The sequence below is a fragment of the Cylas formicarius genome, unplaced genomic scaffold (genome assembly GCF_029955315.1).
Source record: "Cylas formicarius isolate icCylForm1 unplaced genomic scaffold, icCylForm1.1 PGA_scaffold_3__17_contigs__length_32017465, whole genome shotgun sequence".
In the NCBI taxonomy this organism is placed as follows: domain Eukaryota; kingdom Metazoa; phylum Arthropoda; class Insecta; order Coleoptera; family Brentidae; genus Cylas; species Cylas formicarius.
This window is the reverse complement of record NW_026844326.1, coordinates 25377560-25403075: the sequence shown is the minus strand read 5'-3', so window position 1 is coordinate 25403075 and position 25516 is coordinate 25377560. Positions and strand designations below refer to the sequence as shown.

The window sequence follows — 25516 nt, the reverse complement described above, 5'->3', positions numbered from 1 at the left end:
ACAAATTTATTGTACATTTTATTGGGGGGTACGACCTGATCATTGACATTAATTCAAACGTATGTTGCGAATTATAATTATTACAAGATCACGTCGTCCAGAAAAATTCAGGCCCGTTAAAAAAGAAGAAATAACTGAGAACAAGGGGCTCTAAAATAAGCAGCGAACTGCAAAAATAACTCAACAACATAACCTGAATAATAGAAATAGACAAAATCCTAATCTAGTCAATTAAAAAGTAGGAGACGGTGGGGCAAGGAGGTCCACCTCAAAAATTAAATAAAATTTTGTTTTCTCGTTATTATATGTAATTATAAATTCTGGTTGTTCGTTTATAAATTCCATACTTGACACAGAATGAATCAAACTTTAAACACAATAAAGAACACAACGAATTTAACGAATAATTTAAACGCAGACCTTTCGACATGGTCAATTTAGATATGATATTCGAGAAAAATCATTCTTAATACTATTTTATTAGGTAATTAATAAAAACGAACAAAAATTTGTCATTGCTGCTAATTGTTGCAAAGCCAACTGTTCTCCGATCCAATCTGACCCACCTGCTGGACCTAGGTGTCGTTTAAACTTAAAGTTTTAAGTGAAAGCATCATTATAAGCTATAACATTGGGAGTCGCATATATTTCAGCAAATTTGGTACTCCATATTCAACGAAGAATAGTTGCGGACGTTATACAAATGAAATTAAATTCTTTTTTAATTTAGCGGTAAAATTGTTGTTTCAAAAAAAAATATTCGCTTCAGTTGATGTATTTCTGCCGAAACACCATATAAATGTTTGTAGACCCAGCGATCCAAAGCTCCTAGCGTCAGATGTGAGCTTATCGCCGTGTGTTAACCATATCCGACCCACCGTACGTGGATCGGATATTGACGCGAGACGAAGGCGCCAAAACAGAGACAATATCCTAGTATAATGGTGGAGGGGAGTCGCAGTAAACTTTCAAAAACCTCGGGTAATAAAATTAGGGGACACACGCTACGGCACGGCCCCCCTAAAACACCTACTTTACTTATTACCTCATACGAGGCACTTGATCCAGTTCTCCATTCAAGTCGATCGTCTCAACATCACACGAGAAAAAATATTGCGATCCCAACGTTTCGATCTATCGACACCGAAAGCGAGAGTGATTTTATAAGTTCCGTCATTCCGTTTTTCGTCCTCTTGCAATGATTTCGAATTAGACGTCCGCATCGATCATGGGGACGAGAATATTGCTGGCGTGTTTGCTCGCGTTGAGTGCGGCACGCGACGTTTCGACCGCGAAAGATTGCGCGCTTGCGAAAAAACCCCAAAGCAAGCTGATATGTTACTACAGCAAGATGGCGGACGTGTCGGGGTGTTACTGCACGCACGTCGTTTTGCCTCCCGATACGGACGCCGACGCGGTCCGGGGGTTGAAGGCGCGGGTCAAAGGGGTCAAAGTGTACGTCCGGGTCGGCGAATTCAACCAGGTGAGTTTTTCTTTTCATTTTAAAAATATAATTTTTTTTATTTTGTATTTAATAATATATAAAATAAATACATGTGCAAAAGGCAAATCAAATCAAATTACTTAATCAAATGTTAAATTTTTTTCATACATTTTTAATTCACACTGTAAATTTTCATCTTTTAAAATCCAGAAAATCGAAAACTTTCTAAAAAAAAATCGTAATTCATATCAAATAATCACTTAAAAAAATTAAAAGCAACGATATAGTTAATAAATAAGAAAATGTGATGACATATTCGAAAAAAGAATATTAAATTCAATAAAATATTATTAAAAAGTGAAACTGAACCATAAAGAAAATATATAATAAGACAATTCTTTGAAAAATGAATACCCACAAAATGTTTTTTGGCATTACGTATTACTTATATTGTTTTTATTAGTTGATCAAATGGCAAACGACCGCTTTTATTGATGCGCGTGATTTTTTTTCGGTCTTTTTGAGAACTCAATCACCTTACGTTCGAAGGTGAACTTAACATAATCAGTTGCGCCAAACCGAATGACATTTGGACCATAACGACTTCTCGATAAGGCTTTGTCCCATAATCCTCTTAAAACTACACTATTTTTTTGGTCTAATTAGCCAATTAGCAAAGTTTAATCAGCATTTAATGTTCGATAGACCCGCGTTTGAGTTTATATGGTGAATCTTCTTAAAGCAATAAAAAACGCAATCTCTACTGGGTTTTAAATAATCACTTGTTCTACAGGGTTTGATAAACCTCCTTAAATCGACCAAAGTGGACGGCCTCGACATAAACCTGAAGAAGTTGAACTCCAAGTCCGACATAGTCGATTTTATATCGACCGTCAAGAGCAAAATCGGATCTGATCTGGAGTTAATGCTTTCGGTGCCCGCTAGACCCGAACTGCTCGCCAAATTCTTCGACTTTAAGGCTCTGAGCAAATACGTCAGCGCTTTTATCATGCAGACAGATTTCATGGGGGCCTCCGAAAACGTCACTTTCCATCCCAGCAGGCTTTCGGGCATGTGGGACATGCAAAATACGGTAAGTTAGCCCTCCGATGTTGATTAAAGAATGAGTGTGATTTTTCATTTAAGTTAATACCTATTCATCTGAAATATTTACATAACAGGGTATCCAAAAAGTGTCATGTTTATGTTCAATTTACAAAATCCTGATCATTTTTATAAATTAATTTTTTTCAAGTTTATTATTATTTGAAGTGTAATTTAAATAATTTAAAACAGCCCCGATTCACTTCACTAGCGCTTTCACTTGTCAAAAGACGCCAGCACGCCCGTGGAAGAATAATATTAGAAAAGAATAATATTAGAAAAGTGTCCTTTTCTCTACGATAAATCACATATACATACAGGGTGTTTCAAAAAACGTGCCATTAATTTAGAGTGTAAACAGAAAATTAAAAAGTTCACATTAGTTTGATTAATCAACATTTGATATTAATATTTATTCATGATGGTGGGTAGACCGAGTTCACCTAGTTGAGTCGCTATTTCGATGCTTTCAACTTACGAGGGAAGTCAAAAATAAGCTCCCATTTGTTTGCCGACCAATCGAACATTGGCAGGTCCCCAATTCTTTAATATATGTACTTTTTTATATTTTGAGGTTGTTCTAAACTAAATTGTTTAATTATATTATATTTTTTAAATGCCTATTTGTATTATTATTAATCAAAATAGTATTAAAAAATAAATTAATAAAAAATAAGAAATTAACTCTGATAAGTTGTATACTTATAAGTTTTTCCGATAAGTTGCTAAATGGAGAAGATACAGGGGATATTTTAATACAATATCTTTAAAAAGACCTTCTATTTCAAAAACGGAAAGGATTGGGGAAATTCCGTTTGTATTATCTTCCGTTTCACAAAAAGGAAGTAGCGAATAGGGAAACAGCTTTTTTTTTAAATACCCTGTATATTTTCACTCCCTTAAAAAAAAAGAACGTTATTGGGGGCGGAACCAACATGTAGGGGGCGTAAAAACTGCGGTCCACCTTTCGTACCTCGAAGGTCGGGTCTTTCGTAGGTTTGGCGCGACCCGACAACGCGACCTACAAAACTGTCCGCTGCCCTTGAAAGATAGACCGTGTGAAAATCGAATTAGGCTGCGAGCGCGTGGGCGTTTAACTTTCCTTCGAACTTTTTTTATTATTTATCCATCTCGGCAGGCCTTGACGCGCGGCGCCTACGACTCACCGCGCATACGTGTCATGCAACTCGCCAGGTGGGCGTGGCCGATGTGACAGATGACGCTTTCGTCGCGCCCTCTCTGCCACCGTTCACATGTGGAAAAATATGTGTATAAATAGTTTCAATTTATAAAGATGGAACATAAGTCAGCATGGGGTCTATGGACATCGTATCAAAACAAGTTAGGTGTATCCATATAGCTATTAGATAATATAGTGTTCCTTCTAGTGTTTTTCGTAGACGTTTCACGCTTGGAATTGAAATTTCACCGCTAACCTGCTTTTTGCGCCATTTTCTTTGTAAACAGCCATTTCCCCACGCTTAACTAGTTTTTCGAAAACATTTCACGAGATTTGAGCATATTTGGAAACAATACTTCCTAAAAAATGCCGCTTCCAAGTTTATTAACGAACTGTCAGCGGTCATACTGGTTGTTGAATGCCGCAAGGTAATGTGGAATGGACCTTCTCAACATTTTTATTCATAGTTGCTTCATAAATTCTTCTATTATCAGCACTAAGCCTAGCTATGTTTGGCAAATAGGAGTAGGAGGATATCGCTGCATAGAAAGAAAATGGCATAGTGGGTGAAATGTAGAGAGGCATGCCCGGAAGATCACACGCTTCTCTCGCAAAAATGAGAAGCAAATAACGTCATGTGAACACTCTTTTCTTTCCTCATATATCAATAAAATTGATATATTGAATGTTTATAAAACTAAATAGCAAATAAAAAAACACAAAAGGACGGTGAGTTTATTTTTAAATTATAATAGATATTTATTATCGAAAATATCGAAGATAACCGATGGACTTGAGAAAAACTGATCCGGTTTTCGCCATATGTGTTTAACGTACGCTTCGATTTGCATAAACGTTTGGTAGATCCTGTTTAAACGCCAATATAACGTAAAATGTGCGGTAATTAATAATGCCGGGAGGTAATAACAAAAACAACGGTATAAACGGCCGGTCATTTTGGATCAAGGCGATTGGCTCTCGTCGTTACATCTGATACCGCAATCGGACGCGTTTTCGTCGAAAAATGCCTTTCCCTTTCGCCTTGGCCGTCGCGATCGCCCGATTTAGCACCAACAGAATTGAGATATTACGTTAGATATATCAACACAATGACTAACGGGGCGATAAATAGATTACCTACGAGTCTTCATTTCTATATTCGGTATAGGCGACCACGTCATTGGTAAACACGGGTATTAATCACGCCTAATTGATATTGGTCTCAACGAGCCATTAAACCGAATCCGGAGGTGATTGCGCAGCGGCTGCACATTTATATAAACAGATAATGATTGGAACTATATAAAAACAGCATTAAGTTTTGGCCGATAATTTAATAATTTTTCGCCTTTAAAGCCCGGTAGACACGATGTAATTTCTATATATATTATATAGTATAGCAACGTGTGATAAATTGCACATTAATGCAATTTTTTTCGAATTTGTGTTTGTAAATTGGCGCAAAAAGTTTGTTTTCATAATCTCTATGAAAAATGTAAATAAAGTCGAAATGACCAAAGATTGCTCCTAAATGTCTAAATAATTATTTTATAAGATATAGAAAACGCTTATTGCTTCATCGCAAGTTAATAAATAAAATATTAATAAATATTTCAATATGTAACTTAAATGAGAGATAAGAGAGTTGCACAGTCATTTGTTTTAAAAAATGGACAAATTAAGGAAGAGGATGATCCAATAACCGAAAGACATACTGGTAACTTCTAATGACGCTTACAAAAGAAATGGAGTTATCAAAACCAAAGAAAACTATTTGATCCAAACACTAGTAATTCAAAAAAGCTTTTCGTTTTTTTGTTTATAGTTCTTAATCAGTTTTCGGCAAGGACTCAATTATTTCTTTTTTATATATGATCATCTACATTTCACTTATATTTATTTAACAATTTCTTTTTGCGATGACAATACTTTTATTATGGCTTAAAAAAATTTGAATTCAGCGCCTTAAAGCGTCTTGCTTATCTTATTATGAATTTTGTAATAACTGTTCCCTATTTGTTTACTATTTTGATTTTTAAGGTTAGTTTAGTTAGACATTGCGGTCTGAATAAAACTTAAATATTTAAAAATGTTGCTCTTATTGAATAACTTCAACCCCACAACTCAGGCATTATATATTTGAGCAGTCAAAGGATATCAGGGTTTATTAGTTTGATACGAACATTCCCCAATCGCACACAGGGTGTTTAAAGAATACCTTCGATTGAGCGGCATCAATTTTTCCTTAGAAATCAAAATTCGAATGATTGAATTGACCTAGCTAACAAAAACCCCCATCGTGGTAGTTTTGCAGATATTATGAACACTATATAATTCCGTTAAACTGATTGGGTTGCTTTCAAATTTCACGATAACTATAATACAAAGTAACAAAAACGAAGAAGAAAATTACAACAAGTTATGAACTATAGCGATGATTTTCTTGACACTCCCGCTACATACATACCATACAAAACTTTTTATTAGTTCCTTGGGACTTCTCAAGTCAAATCTAAATACATTGTATATTTATAATATTATCACGCCCTTCTATCAAATTTAAACACATTTTTATATTGGTATTGCTATGAAAGTTGCTCCCAGCCAATCTTAAACTTATGTTTTATTGTTTTTAGTAGACATCCCGTTCCAAATAATTTTTTTGTCGAGAATTACTACTTTTACGTCACTTTTACTTATATCTTAGGACTTCCTCAAATTTAGCGGTCTATTCAAACTATCTGACCTCATCCTGACGGCGAGATTGCCTATATGAATTTTTCTATCACGGGTCCTCATCTATTAACATACCTACCATTGTATTCTTTTCGCAATGCAAAATGGTTTTTTCCGAACAATGCTGCGGCCTCGACGTTCGGTTGTGATTTTTAAACCTTGACACCCATGGGGATCGGTCGCCGAAGCTGCAGATCCGATTACGGACCAAATGCGGACGCGTACGCTATTTCTTCCTTCCGATGGCGTATGAACTCATATTTTGATACCGCGAGTCGACTTTCGCAATAAGATGCATCTTTGCGAGGCCGTTTACTCACCATCATCTTTAGGTTCAATATTAAAGTTTCGCCATTGAAGTACAGCCACGGCCTGGTGTGACGTTCCTTTTAAGTGTATTGTTCTCTCATGTCACGTCTTCATCCATATTGCCTCAAAAATAAAGCATTAAGAATCTTTAACAAAAAAGTACCCATGAAATAAGAATATTATATATCTGGAATGTGCATCAACAGAAATTCATCATCACTTTTATGGTTTACGAATTGCAGAAATACAGAAAAGGTTTCTATCAAACGTCTAACCTCCAATTATTTTATAATGAATTTGCATATGAAAGCACGTATCGAAGAATAAATCTTCCAATGTATAGAGAAACCATCACATTCAATTTGTTCTTGTCAATAATACATTCACTGTGGTGTGTGGGGTGTTAGTACAAGGAAACCATGTCTTAGACCACTTTATCTTTAATTCAAAGAAACAAAAATGGTGTTCCTTCCCTTACTTTTTTGTATTAATTAGATTTCCAAAAAGAACACTGCTAAATCCACATGATGTAGATTAATGCTGCAGACCTGGAAGGCCTATGGCTAGGATGACTTTGTTTCTCAATTCTTTTCTGTCTTCTGTTTTTCTTCTCCAGTTGTAATCCTTGGTAAACTTATGTCCTTCAGCAACTAGTCCATCCTGACTCATCTCAAGTGTAATTTGATATATTAGTCCTGTTCTGTTTAAAATTTCTTATCGTACAACATATTCCAGTACGTAAGTAAACAATCCTGAACACAATGGGTCTCCATTGTTTAATTGTTGATTATTTAGTTGTTGTTTCACATCTTCCCATAACTCGAAATTCTCGGTTATGCTGGCTCCTTTTCTTACACAACATTTCATCTGCTCGAGTATAAGCTTCATCATTCTAACGAGCGTGTTATCTACTCCTAACTTCTTACGTGCTATTGGTCATATTCAGGTCTGCCACGTATGAATGGAATAACCATAACCTCCCGCCTCCATATTTCTTTTATTATTTAATGCATGAGATCAATGAGTTTTTCTCTACACTACAAAGTTGGTATGTAATATTTTTGAACTCGTTGGTGCACCTTCGTACCGCTCCTCTTCTAGTTCTGTAACATGGTTATCTAACGATTTCTTAGAACCTTCCTTGCCCTGTGAGTTTAACAATTCCTACATCGCACTAACCTTTCGCTTTCATCTCCTATCAATTTGGCTTCTTTAGTTTTATCAATTTGACTTTTTGCTAGATAGCTTTTGTGATTCTTCCTATGCCTTTTCTTTTTTCTCTTAATATTTGTTTACCTCTTATTCTTTGTTCTTCATATTTTTTTCTCATGCATTATGTATTGTGTTTTAACATTTGCCCTCTTTCGTTTAGCTCGATTTCACAAAACCATTTTCTTGCTTTTTCCAAAGGGGCTCCAAAGTAGTCCATGGCGGTTTTTAATTTAAAGAAATATAATTTGAAAGATATGAGAAGAAGTGACCTGCAAATGATAACATTTCTCCGACTGAAACCGTAATAACCGCTGGTTTGTTTCCAGGATTCCTTGGTCGATTTGGTCTCCGGCCTCGGAGCTCCGTTACCCAAGTTGGTGATCACCGCCCCCGTCCAGGCATACCACTTCACCCTCCAGAGTGCGGAGTATACCGCACCTGGGAGCCCCGCGTTGGAGTTGAAGAGCATCACCAGAAACGATCTCTGCTCGCTGATGGGCGAGAGTCGAAACTGGACGTTGGAACGCGACGAGGATCATACGGGACCTTACATCTTCAGGTATTGGGGGACGGGCATTTTATTTTCGCTAATCGGTTACAGTCTAAGCGCGTTTCGAGGAACTGACAGCGCAGTTGGTATTAATAGACGATTGGGCGCGTCCATTTCATGGTAATTAGTCACCGATTCGGATCAGACGCGTTGAGTTATTGATGATGTATAATTAACGTTAATTCGACGGTAAAGACGTTCGTTTTCGTACAGTTGTGGTCGGTAGAAGGTTCGCATTACTGCCATATACGGAGTGAAAGAGTATGAACAAAACCTTCAATTTTGGTCAAGAAGAAAGAAATTGACACTGTTTTCGTATTTTGTAAATTTATTCAATTTTTGATTTGAAAAGCAGAACAAAACAAGGAACATTGGCCGTTTAAAAGATAATTTTAGTTGCAATTTTCTTGGGCAATCATTTTTCAATTAGTTTCGAAGAAAGTTAACCATACTTTCTTGTCCTTAGCTCTTGAAAATTGCAGATTTGAAGGACTATTATAATGGATGAAAAGAAAATTAGGATGGTGGATAACTAGAAGTGATTTTGTCTTTATTTCATTATCGAGTTAGCAGCATAAGACGGATTGTTTGAAAAGTGAAATGAAATATTCTTCTTCTTTTGGTTTCTTCGTGACTATACATTTTTATGGATAAAGATCTCTTTTTTTCTTCAAAAAGACAGGAAACCTCCCGGTGAGCTCCACCGGACTTAAAAAGCAGAAAATGATAAAGAACATCTTTCTTTTTTTCTTCTTTCTCCTGTTACTACGTTTCTAATTATTACTTTCATAATAGTCGTGTCTGTTTTCGATACACGTAACAGGGCTATTACTAAGAAATTCATATTATCTATATTTTATCCTCGTAAATCCTATTCGAGATCGCGTTTCCGTCGGAGCTATAGAATGCGGCAAAAAATTCCAGCAAATAAAACGAAAGCGAAATTGCTTTCGACTCGTACGTTCCCTCATAGCACAATAGTATCGCGGCACACTCTTTTAATTGGTCCGCGTTTTTTTCCATCTTAAATTTCTTTGCGTTCTTTCGTCGACACGGCCAATGACGTTATGTCCAATGGAGGACCGACAACCTTTAAAAACTAAATAGTGTATTTATAATTTCATTTTCGAAGGCACTATTTTTTCATTCAAAAGACAGTGTAGAACGCATCTGGTGGGTCGTGGATATACATTTTCATTTTCCTTTTGCAAAATATTAATATTATGGTTTGATTGGTTTTTCGGATAACCTCATTTAGAAAATAAGACCTACATTTTCTCTCTTAAAATCTAGCGTATTTTTAAAGACGTGTATATACAGGGATCGCATTAAAATCAACTTTTTCAGTGTTGAAAATAAGTGTCAAAACGAATGGTTTTCCATTTTCGTTTTGATGGATGATATACCGGGTGACACAAGAAAGTGATTTTTAGATTCAGGAGATTATTCTATGTAGGCTAGGACAGTTTTTCTCATTTTTTGTTTTTTTTTTTTTATTTTATTTAATTGTTTAAAATTGTGTCTAGTAGGCTGTGACCATCATAAATACTATTTATCGGGTCACTCGATCATGGGAAAAATTGTAATTGAAACTTTTCTGTACTTGTCTAATGGCAAATAGCATTTAATGTAATAAACTATTAATTTATAGGATAACCTAGTTTTTTCAAATAGCACCTTAGTGTGAACAAGTACTTTTTAAAACTGGTACTTATTTTGACACCAAAATTGTCAAAATCCGTTAAAAAATAAGTTCACAGAAAGGAAGAAAACTAGATAAGTAAATACTTTTTTATGAAAACAAAATTAATTGTCAAATCGGTAAGATTAAATATGGAGAAGAAACTCTTGACAATCTCATGCAGCGGGAAGAAAAAAACAGATTAATAATTAAAAAAAATAAAACTCAAGGGAGAGTTCTGAGAGAGCTGAGATTCAACGATTAGTATTTTTTGTTGAAAGTGTTTTATTATGGTAAAAGTTGATATACTTTTGGAATACAGTCGAAAACTAACTTAAGTGTTGTACGTTATAAGCTACAAGCACTTTTTACCGGCAGAAGAAGAGAATAGATTTTTTTTTCTTTTTACTTTTTCATTTACGATTTTTCCCATGATCAGGTGACCCGGAAAATGGTATTTATGATGATCACAGCCTCCTAGACACAATTTTCAAAAATAAAGTAAACATTTAAAAAAGCAAAACTGCTGCCTGAATTCAAAAATGCAAAAAATATAGGTTGCGGCATTTAAAATTCGAAAGTTACTGTCGTTTCCGTTCAAACCGGGAGTGCCCTTAACCCTTTAAAGCTGTTTAAAAGTTATAGAGTGTTACCACTTTCTTGTGTGACCCGGTAGATGGTCGTTGCACATCAGACATTGCTTATACAATTCTTCAATTCTGGTAGTTTAAGAAATATTTTTTTAGCATTGCTTGCTAGGGTTGTGGAATTGACCTTTCAAATTTTTTAACTCAATTGACCAGTCAATTGTCCGAAATATATTTTTAAATACCATGAAATTTATATTCATTTATTTATATTAATTTATATTTTGCGTTAAGTCGCCATCGCGTCGTTTTAGGAACCAAATAGAGTCGATACTATTATTGGGATTCCCGGAATTTCTAAGTATCGTATTCGGATATTCCTTGAAGAGGATTCTAGGTAAAAACGCATAATAATTTGTTATAAAATACATATTATTTTTAAATAATGATAGGTAACACTCTACAATTGCAAAATGATTAAAAACATTTTTTGGCTAGTCAATTAACAAGTGGTCAATTGACCGGTGAATTAAGAAGTGAATTGAATACCATTGTTTTCTTTCTTTCTTTATTTATATCAAAGTTCGGCCACAAATTGCGCAGTGCTATTGAACTAGGGTATTAACATTTTGCCCGTGGTGCTTGCTTGAGCGTTAAACCGTAACGTCTAGATAAAAGGCCGTGACAGTGGCAATAGATCTCGACGAAAACGGCTTTAAATGGTAACGTTTTACTTTCGTTGGTGATTGCCGGGCCTTGCTGTTCTGGAAATTTCCACGTAAACGTTCTCTATAGATTACGCTTTTAGCGCAAATACGTTTCAGCCTGTAATTAATAAATGAAATATCGTTCTCGTTGTGAGCGTTATTATAAATATTGAACGACGTTCCAATAAGGAAATCAGCGATCGCCTACGTATTAAGCTGCGCATTGACTACTAATTAAGAGGATGACAAATGAGTTTTTTAAAGAAACAACAGCGCCGCCTTGGTTGAGTGTACAAAAATGTAATTTGATTGCAATGAATTTAAAAAAAAAGCCATAACATAATTTTTTGAATTTTTTTGTTGATGGTTATTCAATATGAAATGAAATGCTGTGAACTTTTTTTTGACTTTTTCCAAATACTTTGATATAATTTACCTGGAATTTTCTGCTATATCACAAGCGTATTTTTCATTTTGGCTCTGGGACACTTTTTATTTTGAGATTTTCATGGGGGCTAATTAACGTTTGGATTTTTTTTTCCAAATTGTATTTGAACTTCAATTAAAATGAAATTTTCAATAGACATATTTAATACATTTGCAAAGTTATGACGAATTAACATGGAATTTCGACATTTTATGCCAAACAATTAAAATTTTTTTATTGAAATAGTATCCTATACGACATTTATGATTTTTAATTTAATTTTTAGGCGACACACTTTTAATCGGACAATGCCTTTTCCTGCGGTGAAAGAACCCTATCTCCATTATCTGTTGGTATTGGCCGCGCCTTCGTTGTTCGAAAAAATTGATGCTGCAGGTTGTTCACTCGCATTCCTATATAGTCCAGTTATGAAAGCACTTCCCGGTATGAGTCGGAAATAAAAGGACCGAGTGTCAATTTAGATTTAGATCGTACTTTACCTATTCGAAATTAATAATGCTATTGCGCAACCGTTGTGATCTAAACTGGAATTTCGTCGTCGCAGGTGTTCCTCGGGTGTTCCACAAAGCTCTCGTCTCGGTCCCGCGATCAGAACTGTAATTAATAATCAATTGGATTGCTAAAAAATATCTTGATTTTTTTCAAAATCGTTAAATAGTTTTTTGTTTTTTTCGAAATATTTTTATCGCGCTCCGAAAACACTTCGAACACTGGAGCGCGAGCATTGAAGATGCCAAGTGAGATTTTGGCGAAACGTCTGCAGGATTCCAGTCGGAGTTCAACAAGCGAACGGATGATATCCCGGAATATAGTGTCATCATATATATATATATATATATATATATATATATATATATATATATATATATATATATATATATATATATATATATATATATATATATATATATATATATATATATATATATATATATATATATATATCTTTCTCGTAAGTTATCGTTCACTTTTAGGCAGATTATTATAGTACATAATTATAGTATTCTGTGGGGGATGTGGGGACATTTTTTGGTCTTCAAAGGAACGTTTTTAGGTAGTTTATAGGCTAAAAAATATAATCGTAAAGCTAAATTTATGCAAGAGAGAGAGAGACTGTTGACTGTATAGTTTCAGATAGTTCATATAGTTCAATAAAAATACTGTAATAGTATAATCCAGTCAGAGCATATGTCCAGCTACGTCATGCATAGTGACGTAATCAAAAACGAGCCCTATATCTTAGTTATATGATGAAGATTGCAAAACTGGCAAACAAAATTCCTATGGCAATTTACGATATCCAGTAATTGAATCCACAGCAACTTTCTGACATTATTTCTTCGATACTGGCGCACGATATTTACAATTTCTTCAAAATGACTTAATTGCTACCTTCGCAATCTTTTTTAGAAATCCAAATCAGCTTGATATGCGATATTTGGTTTTAATAGAATGGTGCTGCGCGAAGCGCCCGTTGTGGACAAATAGGTTGTCCAATTTGCACTTCTGAGAGTTTGTAGATATCTTTTAAACTCTACATACGAGGGCAGCGCCATATGCATATGAAAGAAACAAAGTAGAGTAACATTTTTTTATTATTTTTCAGTATAATCCCCCTTAACTTCAATACACTTATTACATCTCTTTATTAACAACTCAATCTCTTTAAAAAAATATTCTTTTGGTTTGTCTGCAAAATGATGTAAAACAGCCTCTTTTAACTCAACTTCGTCGTTAAACCGCCATCCACGTAAGTCCTTTTTCAAATATCCAAACAAATAATAGTCGCTGGAGGCTATATCTGGACTATAGGGAGGATGTTCTATCTGTTGGAACCCACATTCTAACATGGCAGCTTGTGCAACACCAGCAGTATGGACAGGTGCATTATCGTGCAAAAGACGCACGCCATCTCCCGTCACAATAGTTTCTATCACAGGCTTCGGTTCCAACCCACAGAGTTCCAAAAAAGACCGCGCACACTTGACACGGCGTTGTTTTTGAATAGCCGAAAGGTTTTTAGGAACCCATCTTGCACTAACCTTATGCATACCTAAATGATCGTGCAGGATTCGACGAACACTTGTATCAGAAACCTTAGTAATTTCTGAGATTTCCTTGACCTTTAAACGTCGATCACTCAATACCACCTCTTCCACAATCGCAACAATATCTTCCGTTATGACCTCCACTGGTCGACCAATTCTTGAATCATCTTCAAGGGACGCCTGCCCCATTCGAACAATGTTCGAAGTGTTTTCGGAGCGCGAGCATTGTAGATGCCAAGTGAGATTTTGGCGAAACGTCTGCAGGATTCCAGTCGGAGTTCAACGAGCGAACGGATGATATCCCGGAATATAGTGTCATCATATATATATATATATATATATATATATATATATATATATATATATATATATATATATATATATATATATATATATATATATATATATATATATATATATATATATATATATATATATATATATATATATATACATTATTATATTATATTATATTATATATTAAATATATATTAAAATAATAAAAGACATAATTTTTGTATATTTTCCGGGTAATTGAAGCTTATTTAACTAAATACTTACTACTCACTCATCATCTTTGATTTATTTTGTCAAAGTTCTTTTAATTTTAATGAATAAGTTCGGAAAAATTAGTTAAATTTATGTAGAACAGTTTTGTTTTCTTGGTATAATAAACGAACAATAACTAAAACTCCAAGTTAAAGCTTCAAAAAATTCAATTAATGGGCCGAAACTAAAATTAAGTCTTGTCTAGGACCAGCCGGTGGCGGAATCCACCAATTGCCAAACCGTCATCGATATCTCTTTAGCTGCTCGGCCACTCCCATCCAACCTGTTACCGTTCAATTTTCACGACGTGCGATCTTAATTTGCAAATTATTACACTTTAGAATATTATCTAATTCTTTCTATTAATACGGTTAAGTGGAACGCCGGCTTTTACGTAATGCGAAAACGATCTTGTCCGCGATAAATGTTGAAATCCAACGTCCATTAAAAAGCGAGTTTGATGTGTCTGCGGCTCCGCCCAGTTCCTAGAACGAGGTTGCTTGATCGGAATAACGTTTTTCTTAGCGAAAACAAATGGGTGGCTTTCGAAGACGAAAAGTCGATCGACATCAAGGCCAAGTACTTGAGGATCAGGGGTCTGGCCGGCATGGCCTTGAAAGACGTGTCCCAAGACGATGACGCAGGCAATTGCGGCTCCTCCATCTTAGAAATCGCTCATGGCGGTAATAACAATCGAAATTTCCCGATATTTTAAAGTAAATTTGACAATCCTAACGTTTTCCAGGCTTATCCAGGCAATCCAGAGCTCCGCGGGGTGCCGTATTGCATTCCCTCGAACAGGAACTCCTGGAGAAACCTAGGAGAGTACGGGACTCGGTGCAACTATCTCCTTACCGGATTTCTAGGATCGTCGATACGGAAGGCAAAGTTCACGTCGTCAGACATGTAATTATCGAAAAAAAAAGTTACTGCGATGGCCGGGAATCGAACCCGGATCAACTGCTTGGAAGGCAACTATGCTGACCATTACACCACCATCGCACGTACTGTTTTACGCCGTTTCTACGAAGCCTTGGATTAAGCGAACTACTTTCTCTTTAATTATTCGTAGTTTGAGAACAAAATTTATCCGTAAAACGAGAATAACATACTTTCGCTGCAGTAGCGCGCCGATAATGTGACTTTTACGTAAAACCTAAAAAGTTGCGATGGTGGTGTAATGGTCAGCATAGTTGCCTTCCAAGCAGTTGATCCGGGTTCGATTCCCGGCCATCGCAATTAATTTTTTTGGAGCTCACGACGTCGTTAATTTTCCAGGACAGCAGGACCGAGTTCCAATGCTCGCGGCAAGGTTACTTCGTGCATCCGAGGTCGTGCAATCGTTTCTACAGATGCGTCAAGTTTAACCAGCTCGCTGACGAGTTTGACGTGTTCGAATTCGACTGCCCCGCGGGTACTACTGCCGATTAAAAGATTTTTGGGTGTCGTAATAGGTTTTTATTGCAGGACTAGCGTTCGACGAGAGGGTGGAGGTATGCGTATGGCCTGGAAGCTTACCCCATGGTACTCCTTGCTCCGGTAGTAGCGAGATCGCGCCCGTACCGAAGGAAAGATTCGCTTGTCCATCGGAACCCGGTAATGTTATCGTTAAGGTTTCAGGAAATGATTCTATCGATATATTGCGCAGGCTACTACGTTGACCCAGAGAACTGTCGTTGGTTCTTCGCCTGTTTGGACCACGGCAAGTCACCGCTATCCGCTTACGAGTTCAGATGTCCTTTCGGTTTGGCATTCGATGGGGAACGTCTCGCCTGCGACTGGCCCTGGCTGGTGCCGAAGTGTGCCAATGGTTACTCGACCAACTCGGAGTACTTCTATGGAGGTAGCCACACTCCTGATGCCATCCTTCAAAGCTACGACGGTCTGGGTGCCCTCGGCGCTGTGAAACTGGGCGGCATCTCGGGGAAAATTGAACGCCCCATAGCCACCGTCTACAGCAATGTGGGTGGTGGAGGAGGGACACTGGGGTTACAATACCAGAATAACGACGGTTACATAGTTGGTAACGGATTAGGTCACAATGCTGTACAATCTTTACAGCACGCTGGCTTACTTAGAGTCAACAACGGTTTAGCATTGAGTGCTGCGCATGCCTCGCATTCACAGGTACGCTGTTCGAAGTTTGTTTTACAGGATTTGACGGTTAGTCTCTTATACAGGACGGTTTTTACGATGGCGGACGTGGGAGTAGCACCCCGTACTCTTCCCAGGATGGTTACGATAGTAGAATAGGAAACGCGGGCTTGGGAACCCAGCGTCTGCATTTAGACTCTGGAAATTCTAATGGGGCTGTATTTGTCGACGGTTTTGCCCACCAGAGTGGAAATGATCTAAATACTGGCGTATTTGATAGTACAGCGATCAATAGCGGCGGTACTGGTGTAAATTCTAACTTAGGAGAGTTCGGGGGGGCTCAAAATCAATATGGTTTTAAATTGGTGAACGCTGGTCATTACAACGTAGGTGATGGTGCGTCATCGTCCCAGTACCATGGACAGGCATCTGGGTTGAATAACGCTGACTCTATCGACGTCAGAGCTCACACTTCCCAAGATACCCTGGGACTACAGCACGTATCGGTAACGCCATCTTATGTTATCCACCAACAGAGTACTCCAAGCATTGCATACAAAGATGCTTACACCGTTCAATCAGATGGCAGATATTCTGGTTTTGCGGATGGCAAATACTCGTCTAACGATATACGTTATTCTGGGAATACTAACAACGGGGTATCCTCCCAAACTGTCGTCCATTCTGCCGGCATTTCCAACCAACGTAAGATCAACGCTTTGCTCCTAACACGTCTACTAATTACATGCTTTCTGTAGATCCGGGTATCGATTTCGGTACTGTCTCTGGTAAATTGAACGGATATACACAGCGAGGACAGAATGAAGATTCAATAAGAGGAAACATCAACATCGTAGGTGGAGGTTATTCGGCTGTGGGTCCCGGTGTCCAACTAGGAGCTGTTACTTCTCCGGCCGGTTTTACCACGGCTTCTCCCATAAGTATTTCTACGATACCTACAGTACATTCGGTACCTTTGCCCGGCATCAAAACGGGTCTTCCTTTTGAAACTTACAAAGGTAAGTACCAAGCTGGTATTTAGTACGACAAATTAGCTAACCCGCTTGTAGGAGGTGTGGTTGCCAACATCCCAGAACTTCAGTACCGGATACACTCGAACGGAGACTTCGGCATTCGAAACGTGTCTGCCAACTTTTTCAACGTAGCTGTAACCACACCCACACCGTTTACTACATCTACATCGGCTGTTTCTCAGATTTACTCTCAGAACACGGGCGTGGTTGGACCTGTGACTACAGTCGGCAAATCCACCTTCAAACCACTAATTTTTAGCACTCCAAGACCGTTTGGTCAAGATGGTGTCGTATACTCAAAACCTTCACTTCCTTTTGTTGAAAGTACTTCCAAATCTACTGAAAATTTTGCCCAAGAGGGCTACATATACCCAAAACCTTCCTTGGCCTTTGGCGAGGACGTGGTCGTGTCTACTTTAAAACCCTTCGTGTCTAGTACGGTAAAAACTTTCCAGCTGGAGGGTTACGCGTATCCGAAACCTTCATTAGCTTATGGCGAAGGACCCACGTCCACACCTGCCACTGTTTCATACCATACACCTCAGCATAATTCGCAGTACCACGACGTGTCCACTGCTGGTCCCTCTATCGTAGCTGAGCGTAAACCAGAAGTTTTCGCATCGACGACTCCCATCCCGCGCGCACAAAACGAAGGCTACGTCTACGACAAGCCGGCAGTTCACTTCGAAACTGCTCAAAGAGCTCAACCAGTGATTATTTCGAGATTCACAATTCGCAAGGGAATACCGCTCGCTATCTATCCACAGGTCTCCACTCCATACCAGGAACCTCAACTCCAACAACCATTGGTCGAGGTCTACAAACAGCCGCAACTGCTGTCCACTTACACCTATCAGCCGGCGTATAAGAATAAAGCCCCCGCATCAACTTACACTTACCAGAACGTTGCTCAGTCTGCTGTCGGACTCTATCCCAAGCAACAATCTGTCGACCCTATTGTAAGCCAAGGAGTTTCCGTAAAACCCTACAGTTATGCCGCTCCCAAAGTGATCGTCCAACCAGAAACCTCAGGTTTCTTAAGTACAGGCCACAACAATGCTGACTACAATAAGGTTCAAAACAAACATTTTTCCAATTCTGGATATGTTCAGACGCATCCAGATAGCGCTGCATATGTAATTGCAGGCCAATCGAGCCTTGGTTATGTGAAAGGTGGTGCAGATGGCTCTGCTTACGTTCAGTCTGGACAAACGTCGGCAGGTTTTGTAAAATCTGGGCAAGAAAGTTCCGGTTATGTGCAGACCCACCCGGAGAGTCCTGGATATATACTTACTAGTCAGACGAGTCCTGGTTATGTACAATCTGGACAAACGTCTTCAGGTTTTCTAAAAGCTGGACAAGAAAGTTCTGGTTATATACACACTCATCCAGAGAGTCCTGGATACATAACCGCAGGCCAATCGAGCCCTGGTTATGTTAACGCTGGTGCAGAAGGTTCTGGCTACGTGCAGTCTGGGCAAACGTCCGCAAATCTTATAAAAGCTGGCCAAGGAAGTTCTAGTTATATACAGGTTCATCCAGAGAGTCCTGGATACATAATCACAGGCCAATCGAACCCTGGCTCTGTACAAGTTGGGCAAACGTCCTCAGATTTTGTAAAAGTTAGACAAGAAAGTTCTGGTTATGTACAGACTCATCCAGCGAATCCTGGATACGTAGTCGCTGACCAATCAAGACCTGGTTATGTAAAAACTGGTGTAGAAGGCACTGGCTACGTGCAGTCTGGGCAAATGTCTGCAGGTCTTATAAAAGCTGGACAAGAAAGTTCTGGTTACATACAGGCTCATCCAGAGAGTCCCGGATACATAATCGCAGGCCAATCGAACCCTGGCTCGGTACAAGTTGGACAAACGTCTGCGGATTTTGTAGAAGCTGGACAAAAAGAGTCGGGCTATTTGCAGACTCATCCAGAGAGTCCTGGATATGTAAGTCAGTCTGGACTAACGTCGGCAGGTCTTCAAGCAACTGGCCAAGATAGTTCTGGTTATCTACAGACGCATCCAAAGAGTGCCGGATATGTAATTGCAGGTCAATCCAGCCCCGGTTATGTTAAAGCTCATCAGGAAAGTTCTGGTTACATACAGGCTGGACAAGCTTCTACGGGTTCTGTGAACACTGAACATGAAAGTTCTGGTTATATACAGAGACATTCAGATAGGCCTGGATATGTCATTTCGAGTCAATCGAGTCCAGGTTATGTTAGGGGTGGCCAGGAAAGTTCCAGTCATGCGCATCAAGGGCAAGCTTCTGTTGATTTTGCAAACAATGGAATAGAGAATTCTAGATTTGTACAAATACAACCAGAGAGTGCTGGATATGTAATTGCGGGCCAATCAGGTCCTGATTTTGTGACTCTCGGTCAACAAAACTTAGGTTTTTCAAAGCAGGAATATCAAAATTCTGGTGACTATGCACACGCTAACCAAAAATCCCAAGTCACTGGTTATAGTTACCCACGACCTCAAGTCGCTTTCAGTGAGAACCCCCGGCCTGATACCTCGTGTCCAGATTGCTTCGAATCGAAGAGATTACAGCCCGTATCAATCGATGCTTATGAGTTTTCAACACCAAAGCCTCATCTAGTGGGATATTCTTACTCACTACCAAGTGGTAGCACTACTCCAAAAACTATAGAAGAAGGATATGTTTATCACAAGCCTTCTGTGGTTTTCGAGGAAAAGCCTGCCTTGGTCACTCCTAATTATAATCTGATCTTGTCGTCAACTCCCCAAACGCATGTTCTTGTATACCAACAACCTGATCACCAGTATATCCCCACTGCCAAGCCAGTATATAAGGAACCCGAAGGTTACGATTATCCCAAACCTAGCGTCCAGCTGGTGGACGAGAAACCTTTCATCAAAAAGACTGCCTACGTTACCGGTCATCAGCAACCTATTGTTGTGGAAAATTATCAGCACCCCAACTACGAGAGGGTTAAACAATATATTCTATCCCAACAGTCTAACATAAGACACGAACAACCTCAGGTGTATGTAAGCTCCACTCCGAAACCATCCTTCATTTCCACGATAAAGGCAATCGCCACCGAGAAGTTGGCTCCGGTCACCCCAGCGTCTGTTACGATTTACGATAGCAGGTTGACTTCCGCTCCAACTCTCGTAAATTCTAGGCCTACGATAGCCGCACCCGAATTGGAAGTGGTGAGTTCTACGAGTAGACCCGTCTCCAGGTTCTCGTTCAGTTCCCTCGATGATCAGTACCAGTACAACCAGTACAGGTCTGCTATAGAGTCGTCTACCGCTCTGCCTTCCGTATCGTATACTCCAGTGACTTTGAGTCGCGAGTATTTACCTGTTGAGGTGACCACACCTTCCAGAGAATACCTACCGGCAAGGCAAAACGTCAAGATAACTCCGTCCACCGTGGAGCCCGAAATCACCACCTTATCCAGGGATTACCTACCGCTGAGGACGAGAATCAAGATCGCGGCAACAGGTAGGGTTATTATTGATTTCCGTTCATCTTTTGGTATTAACCCCAACATTGTAGGTGTTCCGTTGGATCAGCCGGAGCTGATAAAGATTGTACCGAAGACTGTAATCAAACAAAACGACTACCATCCGCTGCTATCCGCCAAGCTGGGTGCTCAGTGTACTTGCGTCTCCAATTCTATCCGTTTGCGGAAGAAGCAAAAGATAATTGTGGTGGACGATGACGAAGTTGACGACTGGTATGTCGTGGACAACTCCAAGGAACCCGAGAGGCTGGTCGGGATAACCCCAGGGCCCAAATTTGACCACGTTACTAGAGGAGGTTACAGTGCCAATGATGTCACTCCCACCCCATCTGACGCTGAGGTGCTCAAAGCTGTGAAGACGGGGTTGCAACTGGTGAAGCAAGCTGCCAAAGAGGGTGCCAGAGAGGGAGCTAAACAGGCTCTGGATAGATACGGGTCAGGAGGAGTGAGGAGCAGGTCCGAGACCCTACAGGGCTCTGTCGATTGCCAGAGGGCTGGTTTATTCAGGCATCCGAGCGAGTGTAACAAGTTCTACGCCTGCAGGTGGGACTGTACGAAGAACAGGTTCACTCTGCACGTGTTCAACTGTCCCGTTCACTTGACGTTCGACAGTAACCTGGGGGCTTGCAATTGGCCCAGTCAAGGGCCCGCCTGTGTCGGCAATACCCTCATTACGAGCGACTGATTGTCATTGGGGTAAGGGTGGATTAACTTTTTTCACGAGAGGGCGGGCAATTAACAATTTCACCGGCAAAATAAATAAATAAAAGAACTTTTTTGACGGTAAATTTAAACCACTGTTATGTTTCTGTATTATTACTCAGAGTGTTCTAATTTTCGAGTAAAAACTAGTTTTTCTTTAGTAATTATTTATTTAAAAAAAAACATTATTTCCTGTCAAAATTAACCAAAATGTCGATTATTTTGTTGAATTTCATAAAAATTTGAGTTTTTCCAAATTTTGGGGATAAAGTCTTATCAATGAATTTTTCACGTAGTGCGGAATGTTCGTAGATTTTTTGTTAAACGATTAGCGTAGTATTTATTTATTTGCGTTCTTATCGAGGGTGTATATATCCGGAAACGCCCTGTATATACGTCAAGTAATTTTAGTATGTTTCTTTAAACGAGCGTTTTAGAATCTCTGCCATACAATCGAATTGAATAATTATTATTAGGTATGTATTTTTGTATATTTGTACTTTGTAATGCCTTTTGTATAAACGAACTTAAAATAGTCAATAAATATAGTGACGAACTGTTTGAGTTTGTTTTATTATCGTCTAAAAACTTAAAAAAAAGGACGAAAACGTAAGCTTCATCTAAGATAGTGATAGAATACTTTAACTAAAATTAAAGGTCGTAGATATTTTTGTTCGGTACAATCCTCATTTTTACAAACTTAATACAGTAAAATAGTTCTACAAATATACAAAAAAAAAATGCTCACATGTCTAAAATAAAAATTCTCTAAACTAAAACAACAAGAGATGTCAACATTTTGTACCCGAAACATTTGTTTTAAATGTTCCCTGGAACTTCGTAAGTGTACGGTTTTAACAATTAATTGCAACGTAGTAAATTTTTGTTCATATGAAATCCTGCACAAGTGTCATGCGTCACAAAAACTAGCAAATTCTCAATGTGAAGAAAACGTGCTACTGTTCAAGGTTATACCCCGAAATTTTACTGGATTTTGGATTTTATTAAGAATATAACCGACAGTACCCCGTCCACTAGGTAAGCTGCCCCATTAATCACGCAGAGGGCACCCACTGCCAGCCCCACCTGAAAAAAATTACGAAAATCAAAAATACTGTTTTTCTCAAACAAAATTTCAGGCCATGCTTGGCTGTCATGAAAGCCCAAAATATTTCAGAAAATTATGTTGAATTATATTTTATCTTTTTTAGAATACAAAGAACAAAAATGTTGAGTAATACAATATATTAATAAATAATATTAAGTTAAAGTGTTTCGCTGAAACTTTTTTTTGGTACATTCCCACAGCAAAATGTCAAAAATAAACAACCACATTTAGAAAATTGACATTTTGTTTTTGTTTAAACATATAAGAAATATTTCCTCAGTTAGATATAAAAAGTATGCATAATTTTTTTTTTTTAATTTTAATGCCGAAATGGAATTTCGGTTTTTTCAAAATTTTCAAGGTTCCGGTAAAAACATTTACAAAACTTGGAAACATATACGGAACCTGTTCAGAAGTTTGCGGTAATTTTTATAGTAAAGAATTTTGAAAATTGTCGGCGGGAGTTTTTAGGTCAAATCTAAACGCACTGCACATAGTGATACGTTTTTATTGCTCCCTCTCCGGGAATTATAACAGTATTAATTTTTGTTCACATTATCGATAAGGTGCGAAACATAGATAACGTTATCGGACAAATAACAAAAGCCAAGAAAATGTGCGTTTATTTTGGTGGAGTGAGTCAGTCGAATAAAATTTTCCGGATATATTTATTTCAAGAAAACGAGTAAAGTTGCCCAACCTTTCACGCAAACGGATAATATCTCCCCAAACTAGGGCTGAGGAGCTAATCGAAATTAGCAGATTGGAATATATAAATACTGGTAATAAAAACTGCTAGATGTCAGAGAGACCTAGTTCATATCTTAACCGAACAAAAGAAAAATAAATTTATTTACAGATATAGGCGGCCTCCTGGGGCAATTAAAAATTAACCACATTTTTTTTCATTATTGTAATTATAAGTTCTGGTTATTTGTACATTTTTAGCCCTTTGCGTAATACCAAGGGTAAAATGGACCTCTAAAAAATTCTAAAAAAAGCTATTCCATATCTATTGTTATAATTAATTTATTAATATGATGGATAATTATATAGACTTAGCCTGAGCTACAGCTTTCGAAAATCTATAACAATAACAATTTTTTTTCAATAGATTTTTGCGTAAATTTAGTTAAAGTTATTTTTTTAGTTAGTTAAATAAATCGACTTGATGGTTGAAAGCCACAAAAAATAATAAAAAAGCTTAAGTGCCCCGCCTTGTCCTATGTTTCAGGGAGAAAATTTATTTTTGACCATAACTTTAAATATTATATTGATTCAGAAAGAAGAAAAAAGAAAAAGTAAGGTGGGTTAATTATTACTTTTTAATTATTGTTATTTTAACGTAGTTATTTTTAGAGGTTTGTCTCGATAGCAGATTTTTACAGACCGATGTAGGTTTAATTTTGAATTGGAAATTGTAGATTTTGCAAATTTTCTGCTTAAAACTTTGTTTGGGATTCAATCCTGAGCTTTGGTGTGACTATTTTCTCCAAGTGTAAGGTTATGTATTTATTTTTCAATTCTTTTAAAAGTTATTTTATTGTACTGTTTTCTTTGATATCCTATGATAATGTGTTGGATTTGTGAATGATATTTTTTCGTATATTTTCTCACCTGCCTCTCCGAGTCGACGTAAGTATACTTGTGCTCGGCCAAGTACCCGTGCCAGTAGTGGAGGGCGGTGGCGCCTACAGCAATCCATAAAAACATCCCGATGAAGTTCATCAGGATGTCCGTGAACGTGCTGAAAGGTAGACCGCGTTTAGCGAGTTCAGGTCGGGCGATCTCACCTAACTTACTTTTTATGGTCTCCGGACGCGAAACACAGACTGATGAGCGAGACGGTCGTGTAGATGAAGTAACCCACCATCACTCCCGACGCTACAATTTCGGCGTCTGGGTTCTTCTCCTCGTTGAGGTTCCAGGTACCTCCCACGCCGAGAAATTGACCCCCATAACCCGTTCTGTACAGGATTAATATTATCAGGTTCAGTACCTAAAAAAATTAACAGGTGTCAAATAGTGCCCTTTAAACGAAAGTGCTATCAAAATTAGCTTGGAATACCATTTTCATCGATTAAATTAAAATTGAGGTTCCTTTTACACTAAATTTGTTATCTGATCGAGATCTGGGCCAGCTAAACACGAACACGGTAAATAAAACAACAATTTCGCACTGCTTCTGTGCGCTCTAGTTGGATTTGATGACATTCACGGCCTGCTCGGTTTACTGCAGCGCAAAAACAAAAGCGAAGCTGGTCCTTATCAAGGTTGACGCCCTATTCACCTATAACGCGTTCAATACGATCGAACCCTGCTCACCAGCTTTAGTAGCTTGATCACTATGGTCCCCACGGTCTCAATGCTAGTCATTTCGGCACGTATTCGCAAATTTCGTTGCTGCTTCTGCACTACAAAACCACCGAGATTTTGCGCGGAGCTACCTGTTCGATGGAAAACGACGTGAATATGAAAAATCTACTAGTTCCGCCGTTCTAGATAAGATAACAAGATTATC

At 38.1% G+C, this 25516-nt stretch overlaps 2 protein-coding genes and 2 non-coding genes across 4 annotated transcripts; 2 read left to right on the top strand and 2 right to left on the bottom strand.

The window, feature by feature from the left end:
* Window positions 1-1028: 1028 nt before the first annotated feature.
* Window positions 1029-22033, top strand: LOC132700143 (uncharacterized). The gene is made up of 12 exons (XM_060667276.1): window positions 1029-1483; window positions 2238-2537; window positions 8312-8544; window positions 15081-15238; window positions 15301-15461; window positions 15834-15969; window positions 16023-16151; window positions 16204-16682; window positions 16736-17354; window positions 17408-17668; window positions 17720-21163; window positions 21218-22033. Exons 1-12 carry the CDS (start codon window positions 1229-1231, stop codon window positions 21868-21870), a joined length of 6828 nt encoding a protein of 2275 aa, XP_060523259.1. The 5' UTR covers window positions 1029-1228; the 3' UTR covers window positions 21871-22033.
* Window positions 15486-15557, bottom strand: Trnag-ucc (transfer RNA glycine (anticodon UCC)). The gene has a single exon. It is a non-coding gene; the product is annotated as a tRNA-Gly (tRNA).
* Window positions 15722-15793, top strand: Trnag-ucc (transfer RNA glycine (anticodon UCC)). The gene has a single exon. It is a non-coding gene; the product is annotated as a tRNA-Gly (tRNA).
* LOC132700146 (protein snakeskin) lies at window positions 21892-25497 on the bottom strand. The gene is made up of 4 exons (XM_060667291.1): window positions 25321-25497; window positions 24798-24994; window positions 24613-24742; window positions 21892-22973 (listed from the first exon to the last, which is right to left on the bottom strand). The coding sequence occupies exons 1-4, from the start codon at window positions 25369-25371 to the stop codon at window positions 22872-22874; spliced, it is 480 nt and encodes a 159-aa protein (XP_060523274.1). The 5' UTR covers window positions 25372-25497; the 3' UTR covers window positions 21892-22871.
* Window positions 25498-25516: the final 19 nt, after the last annotated feature.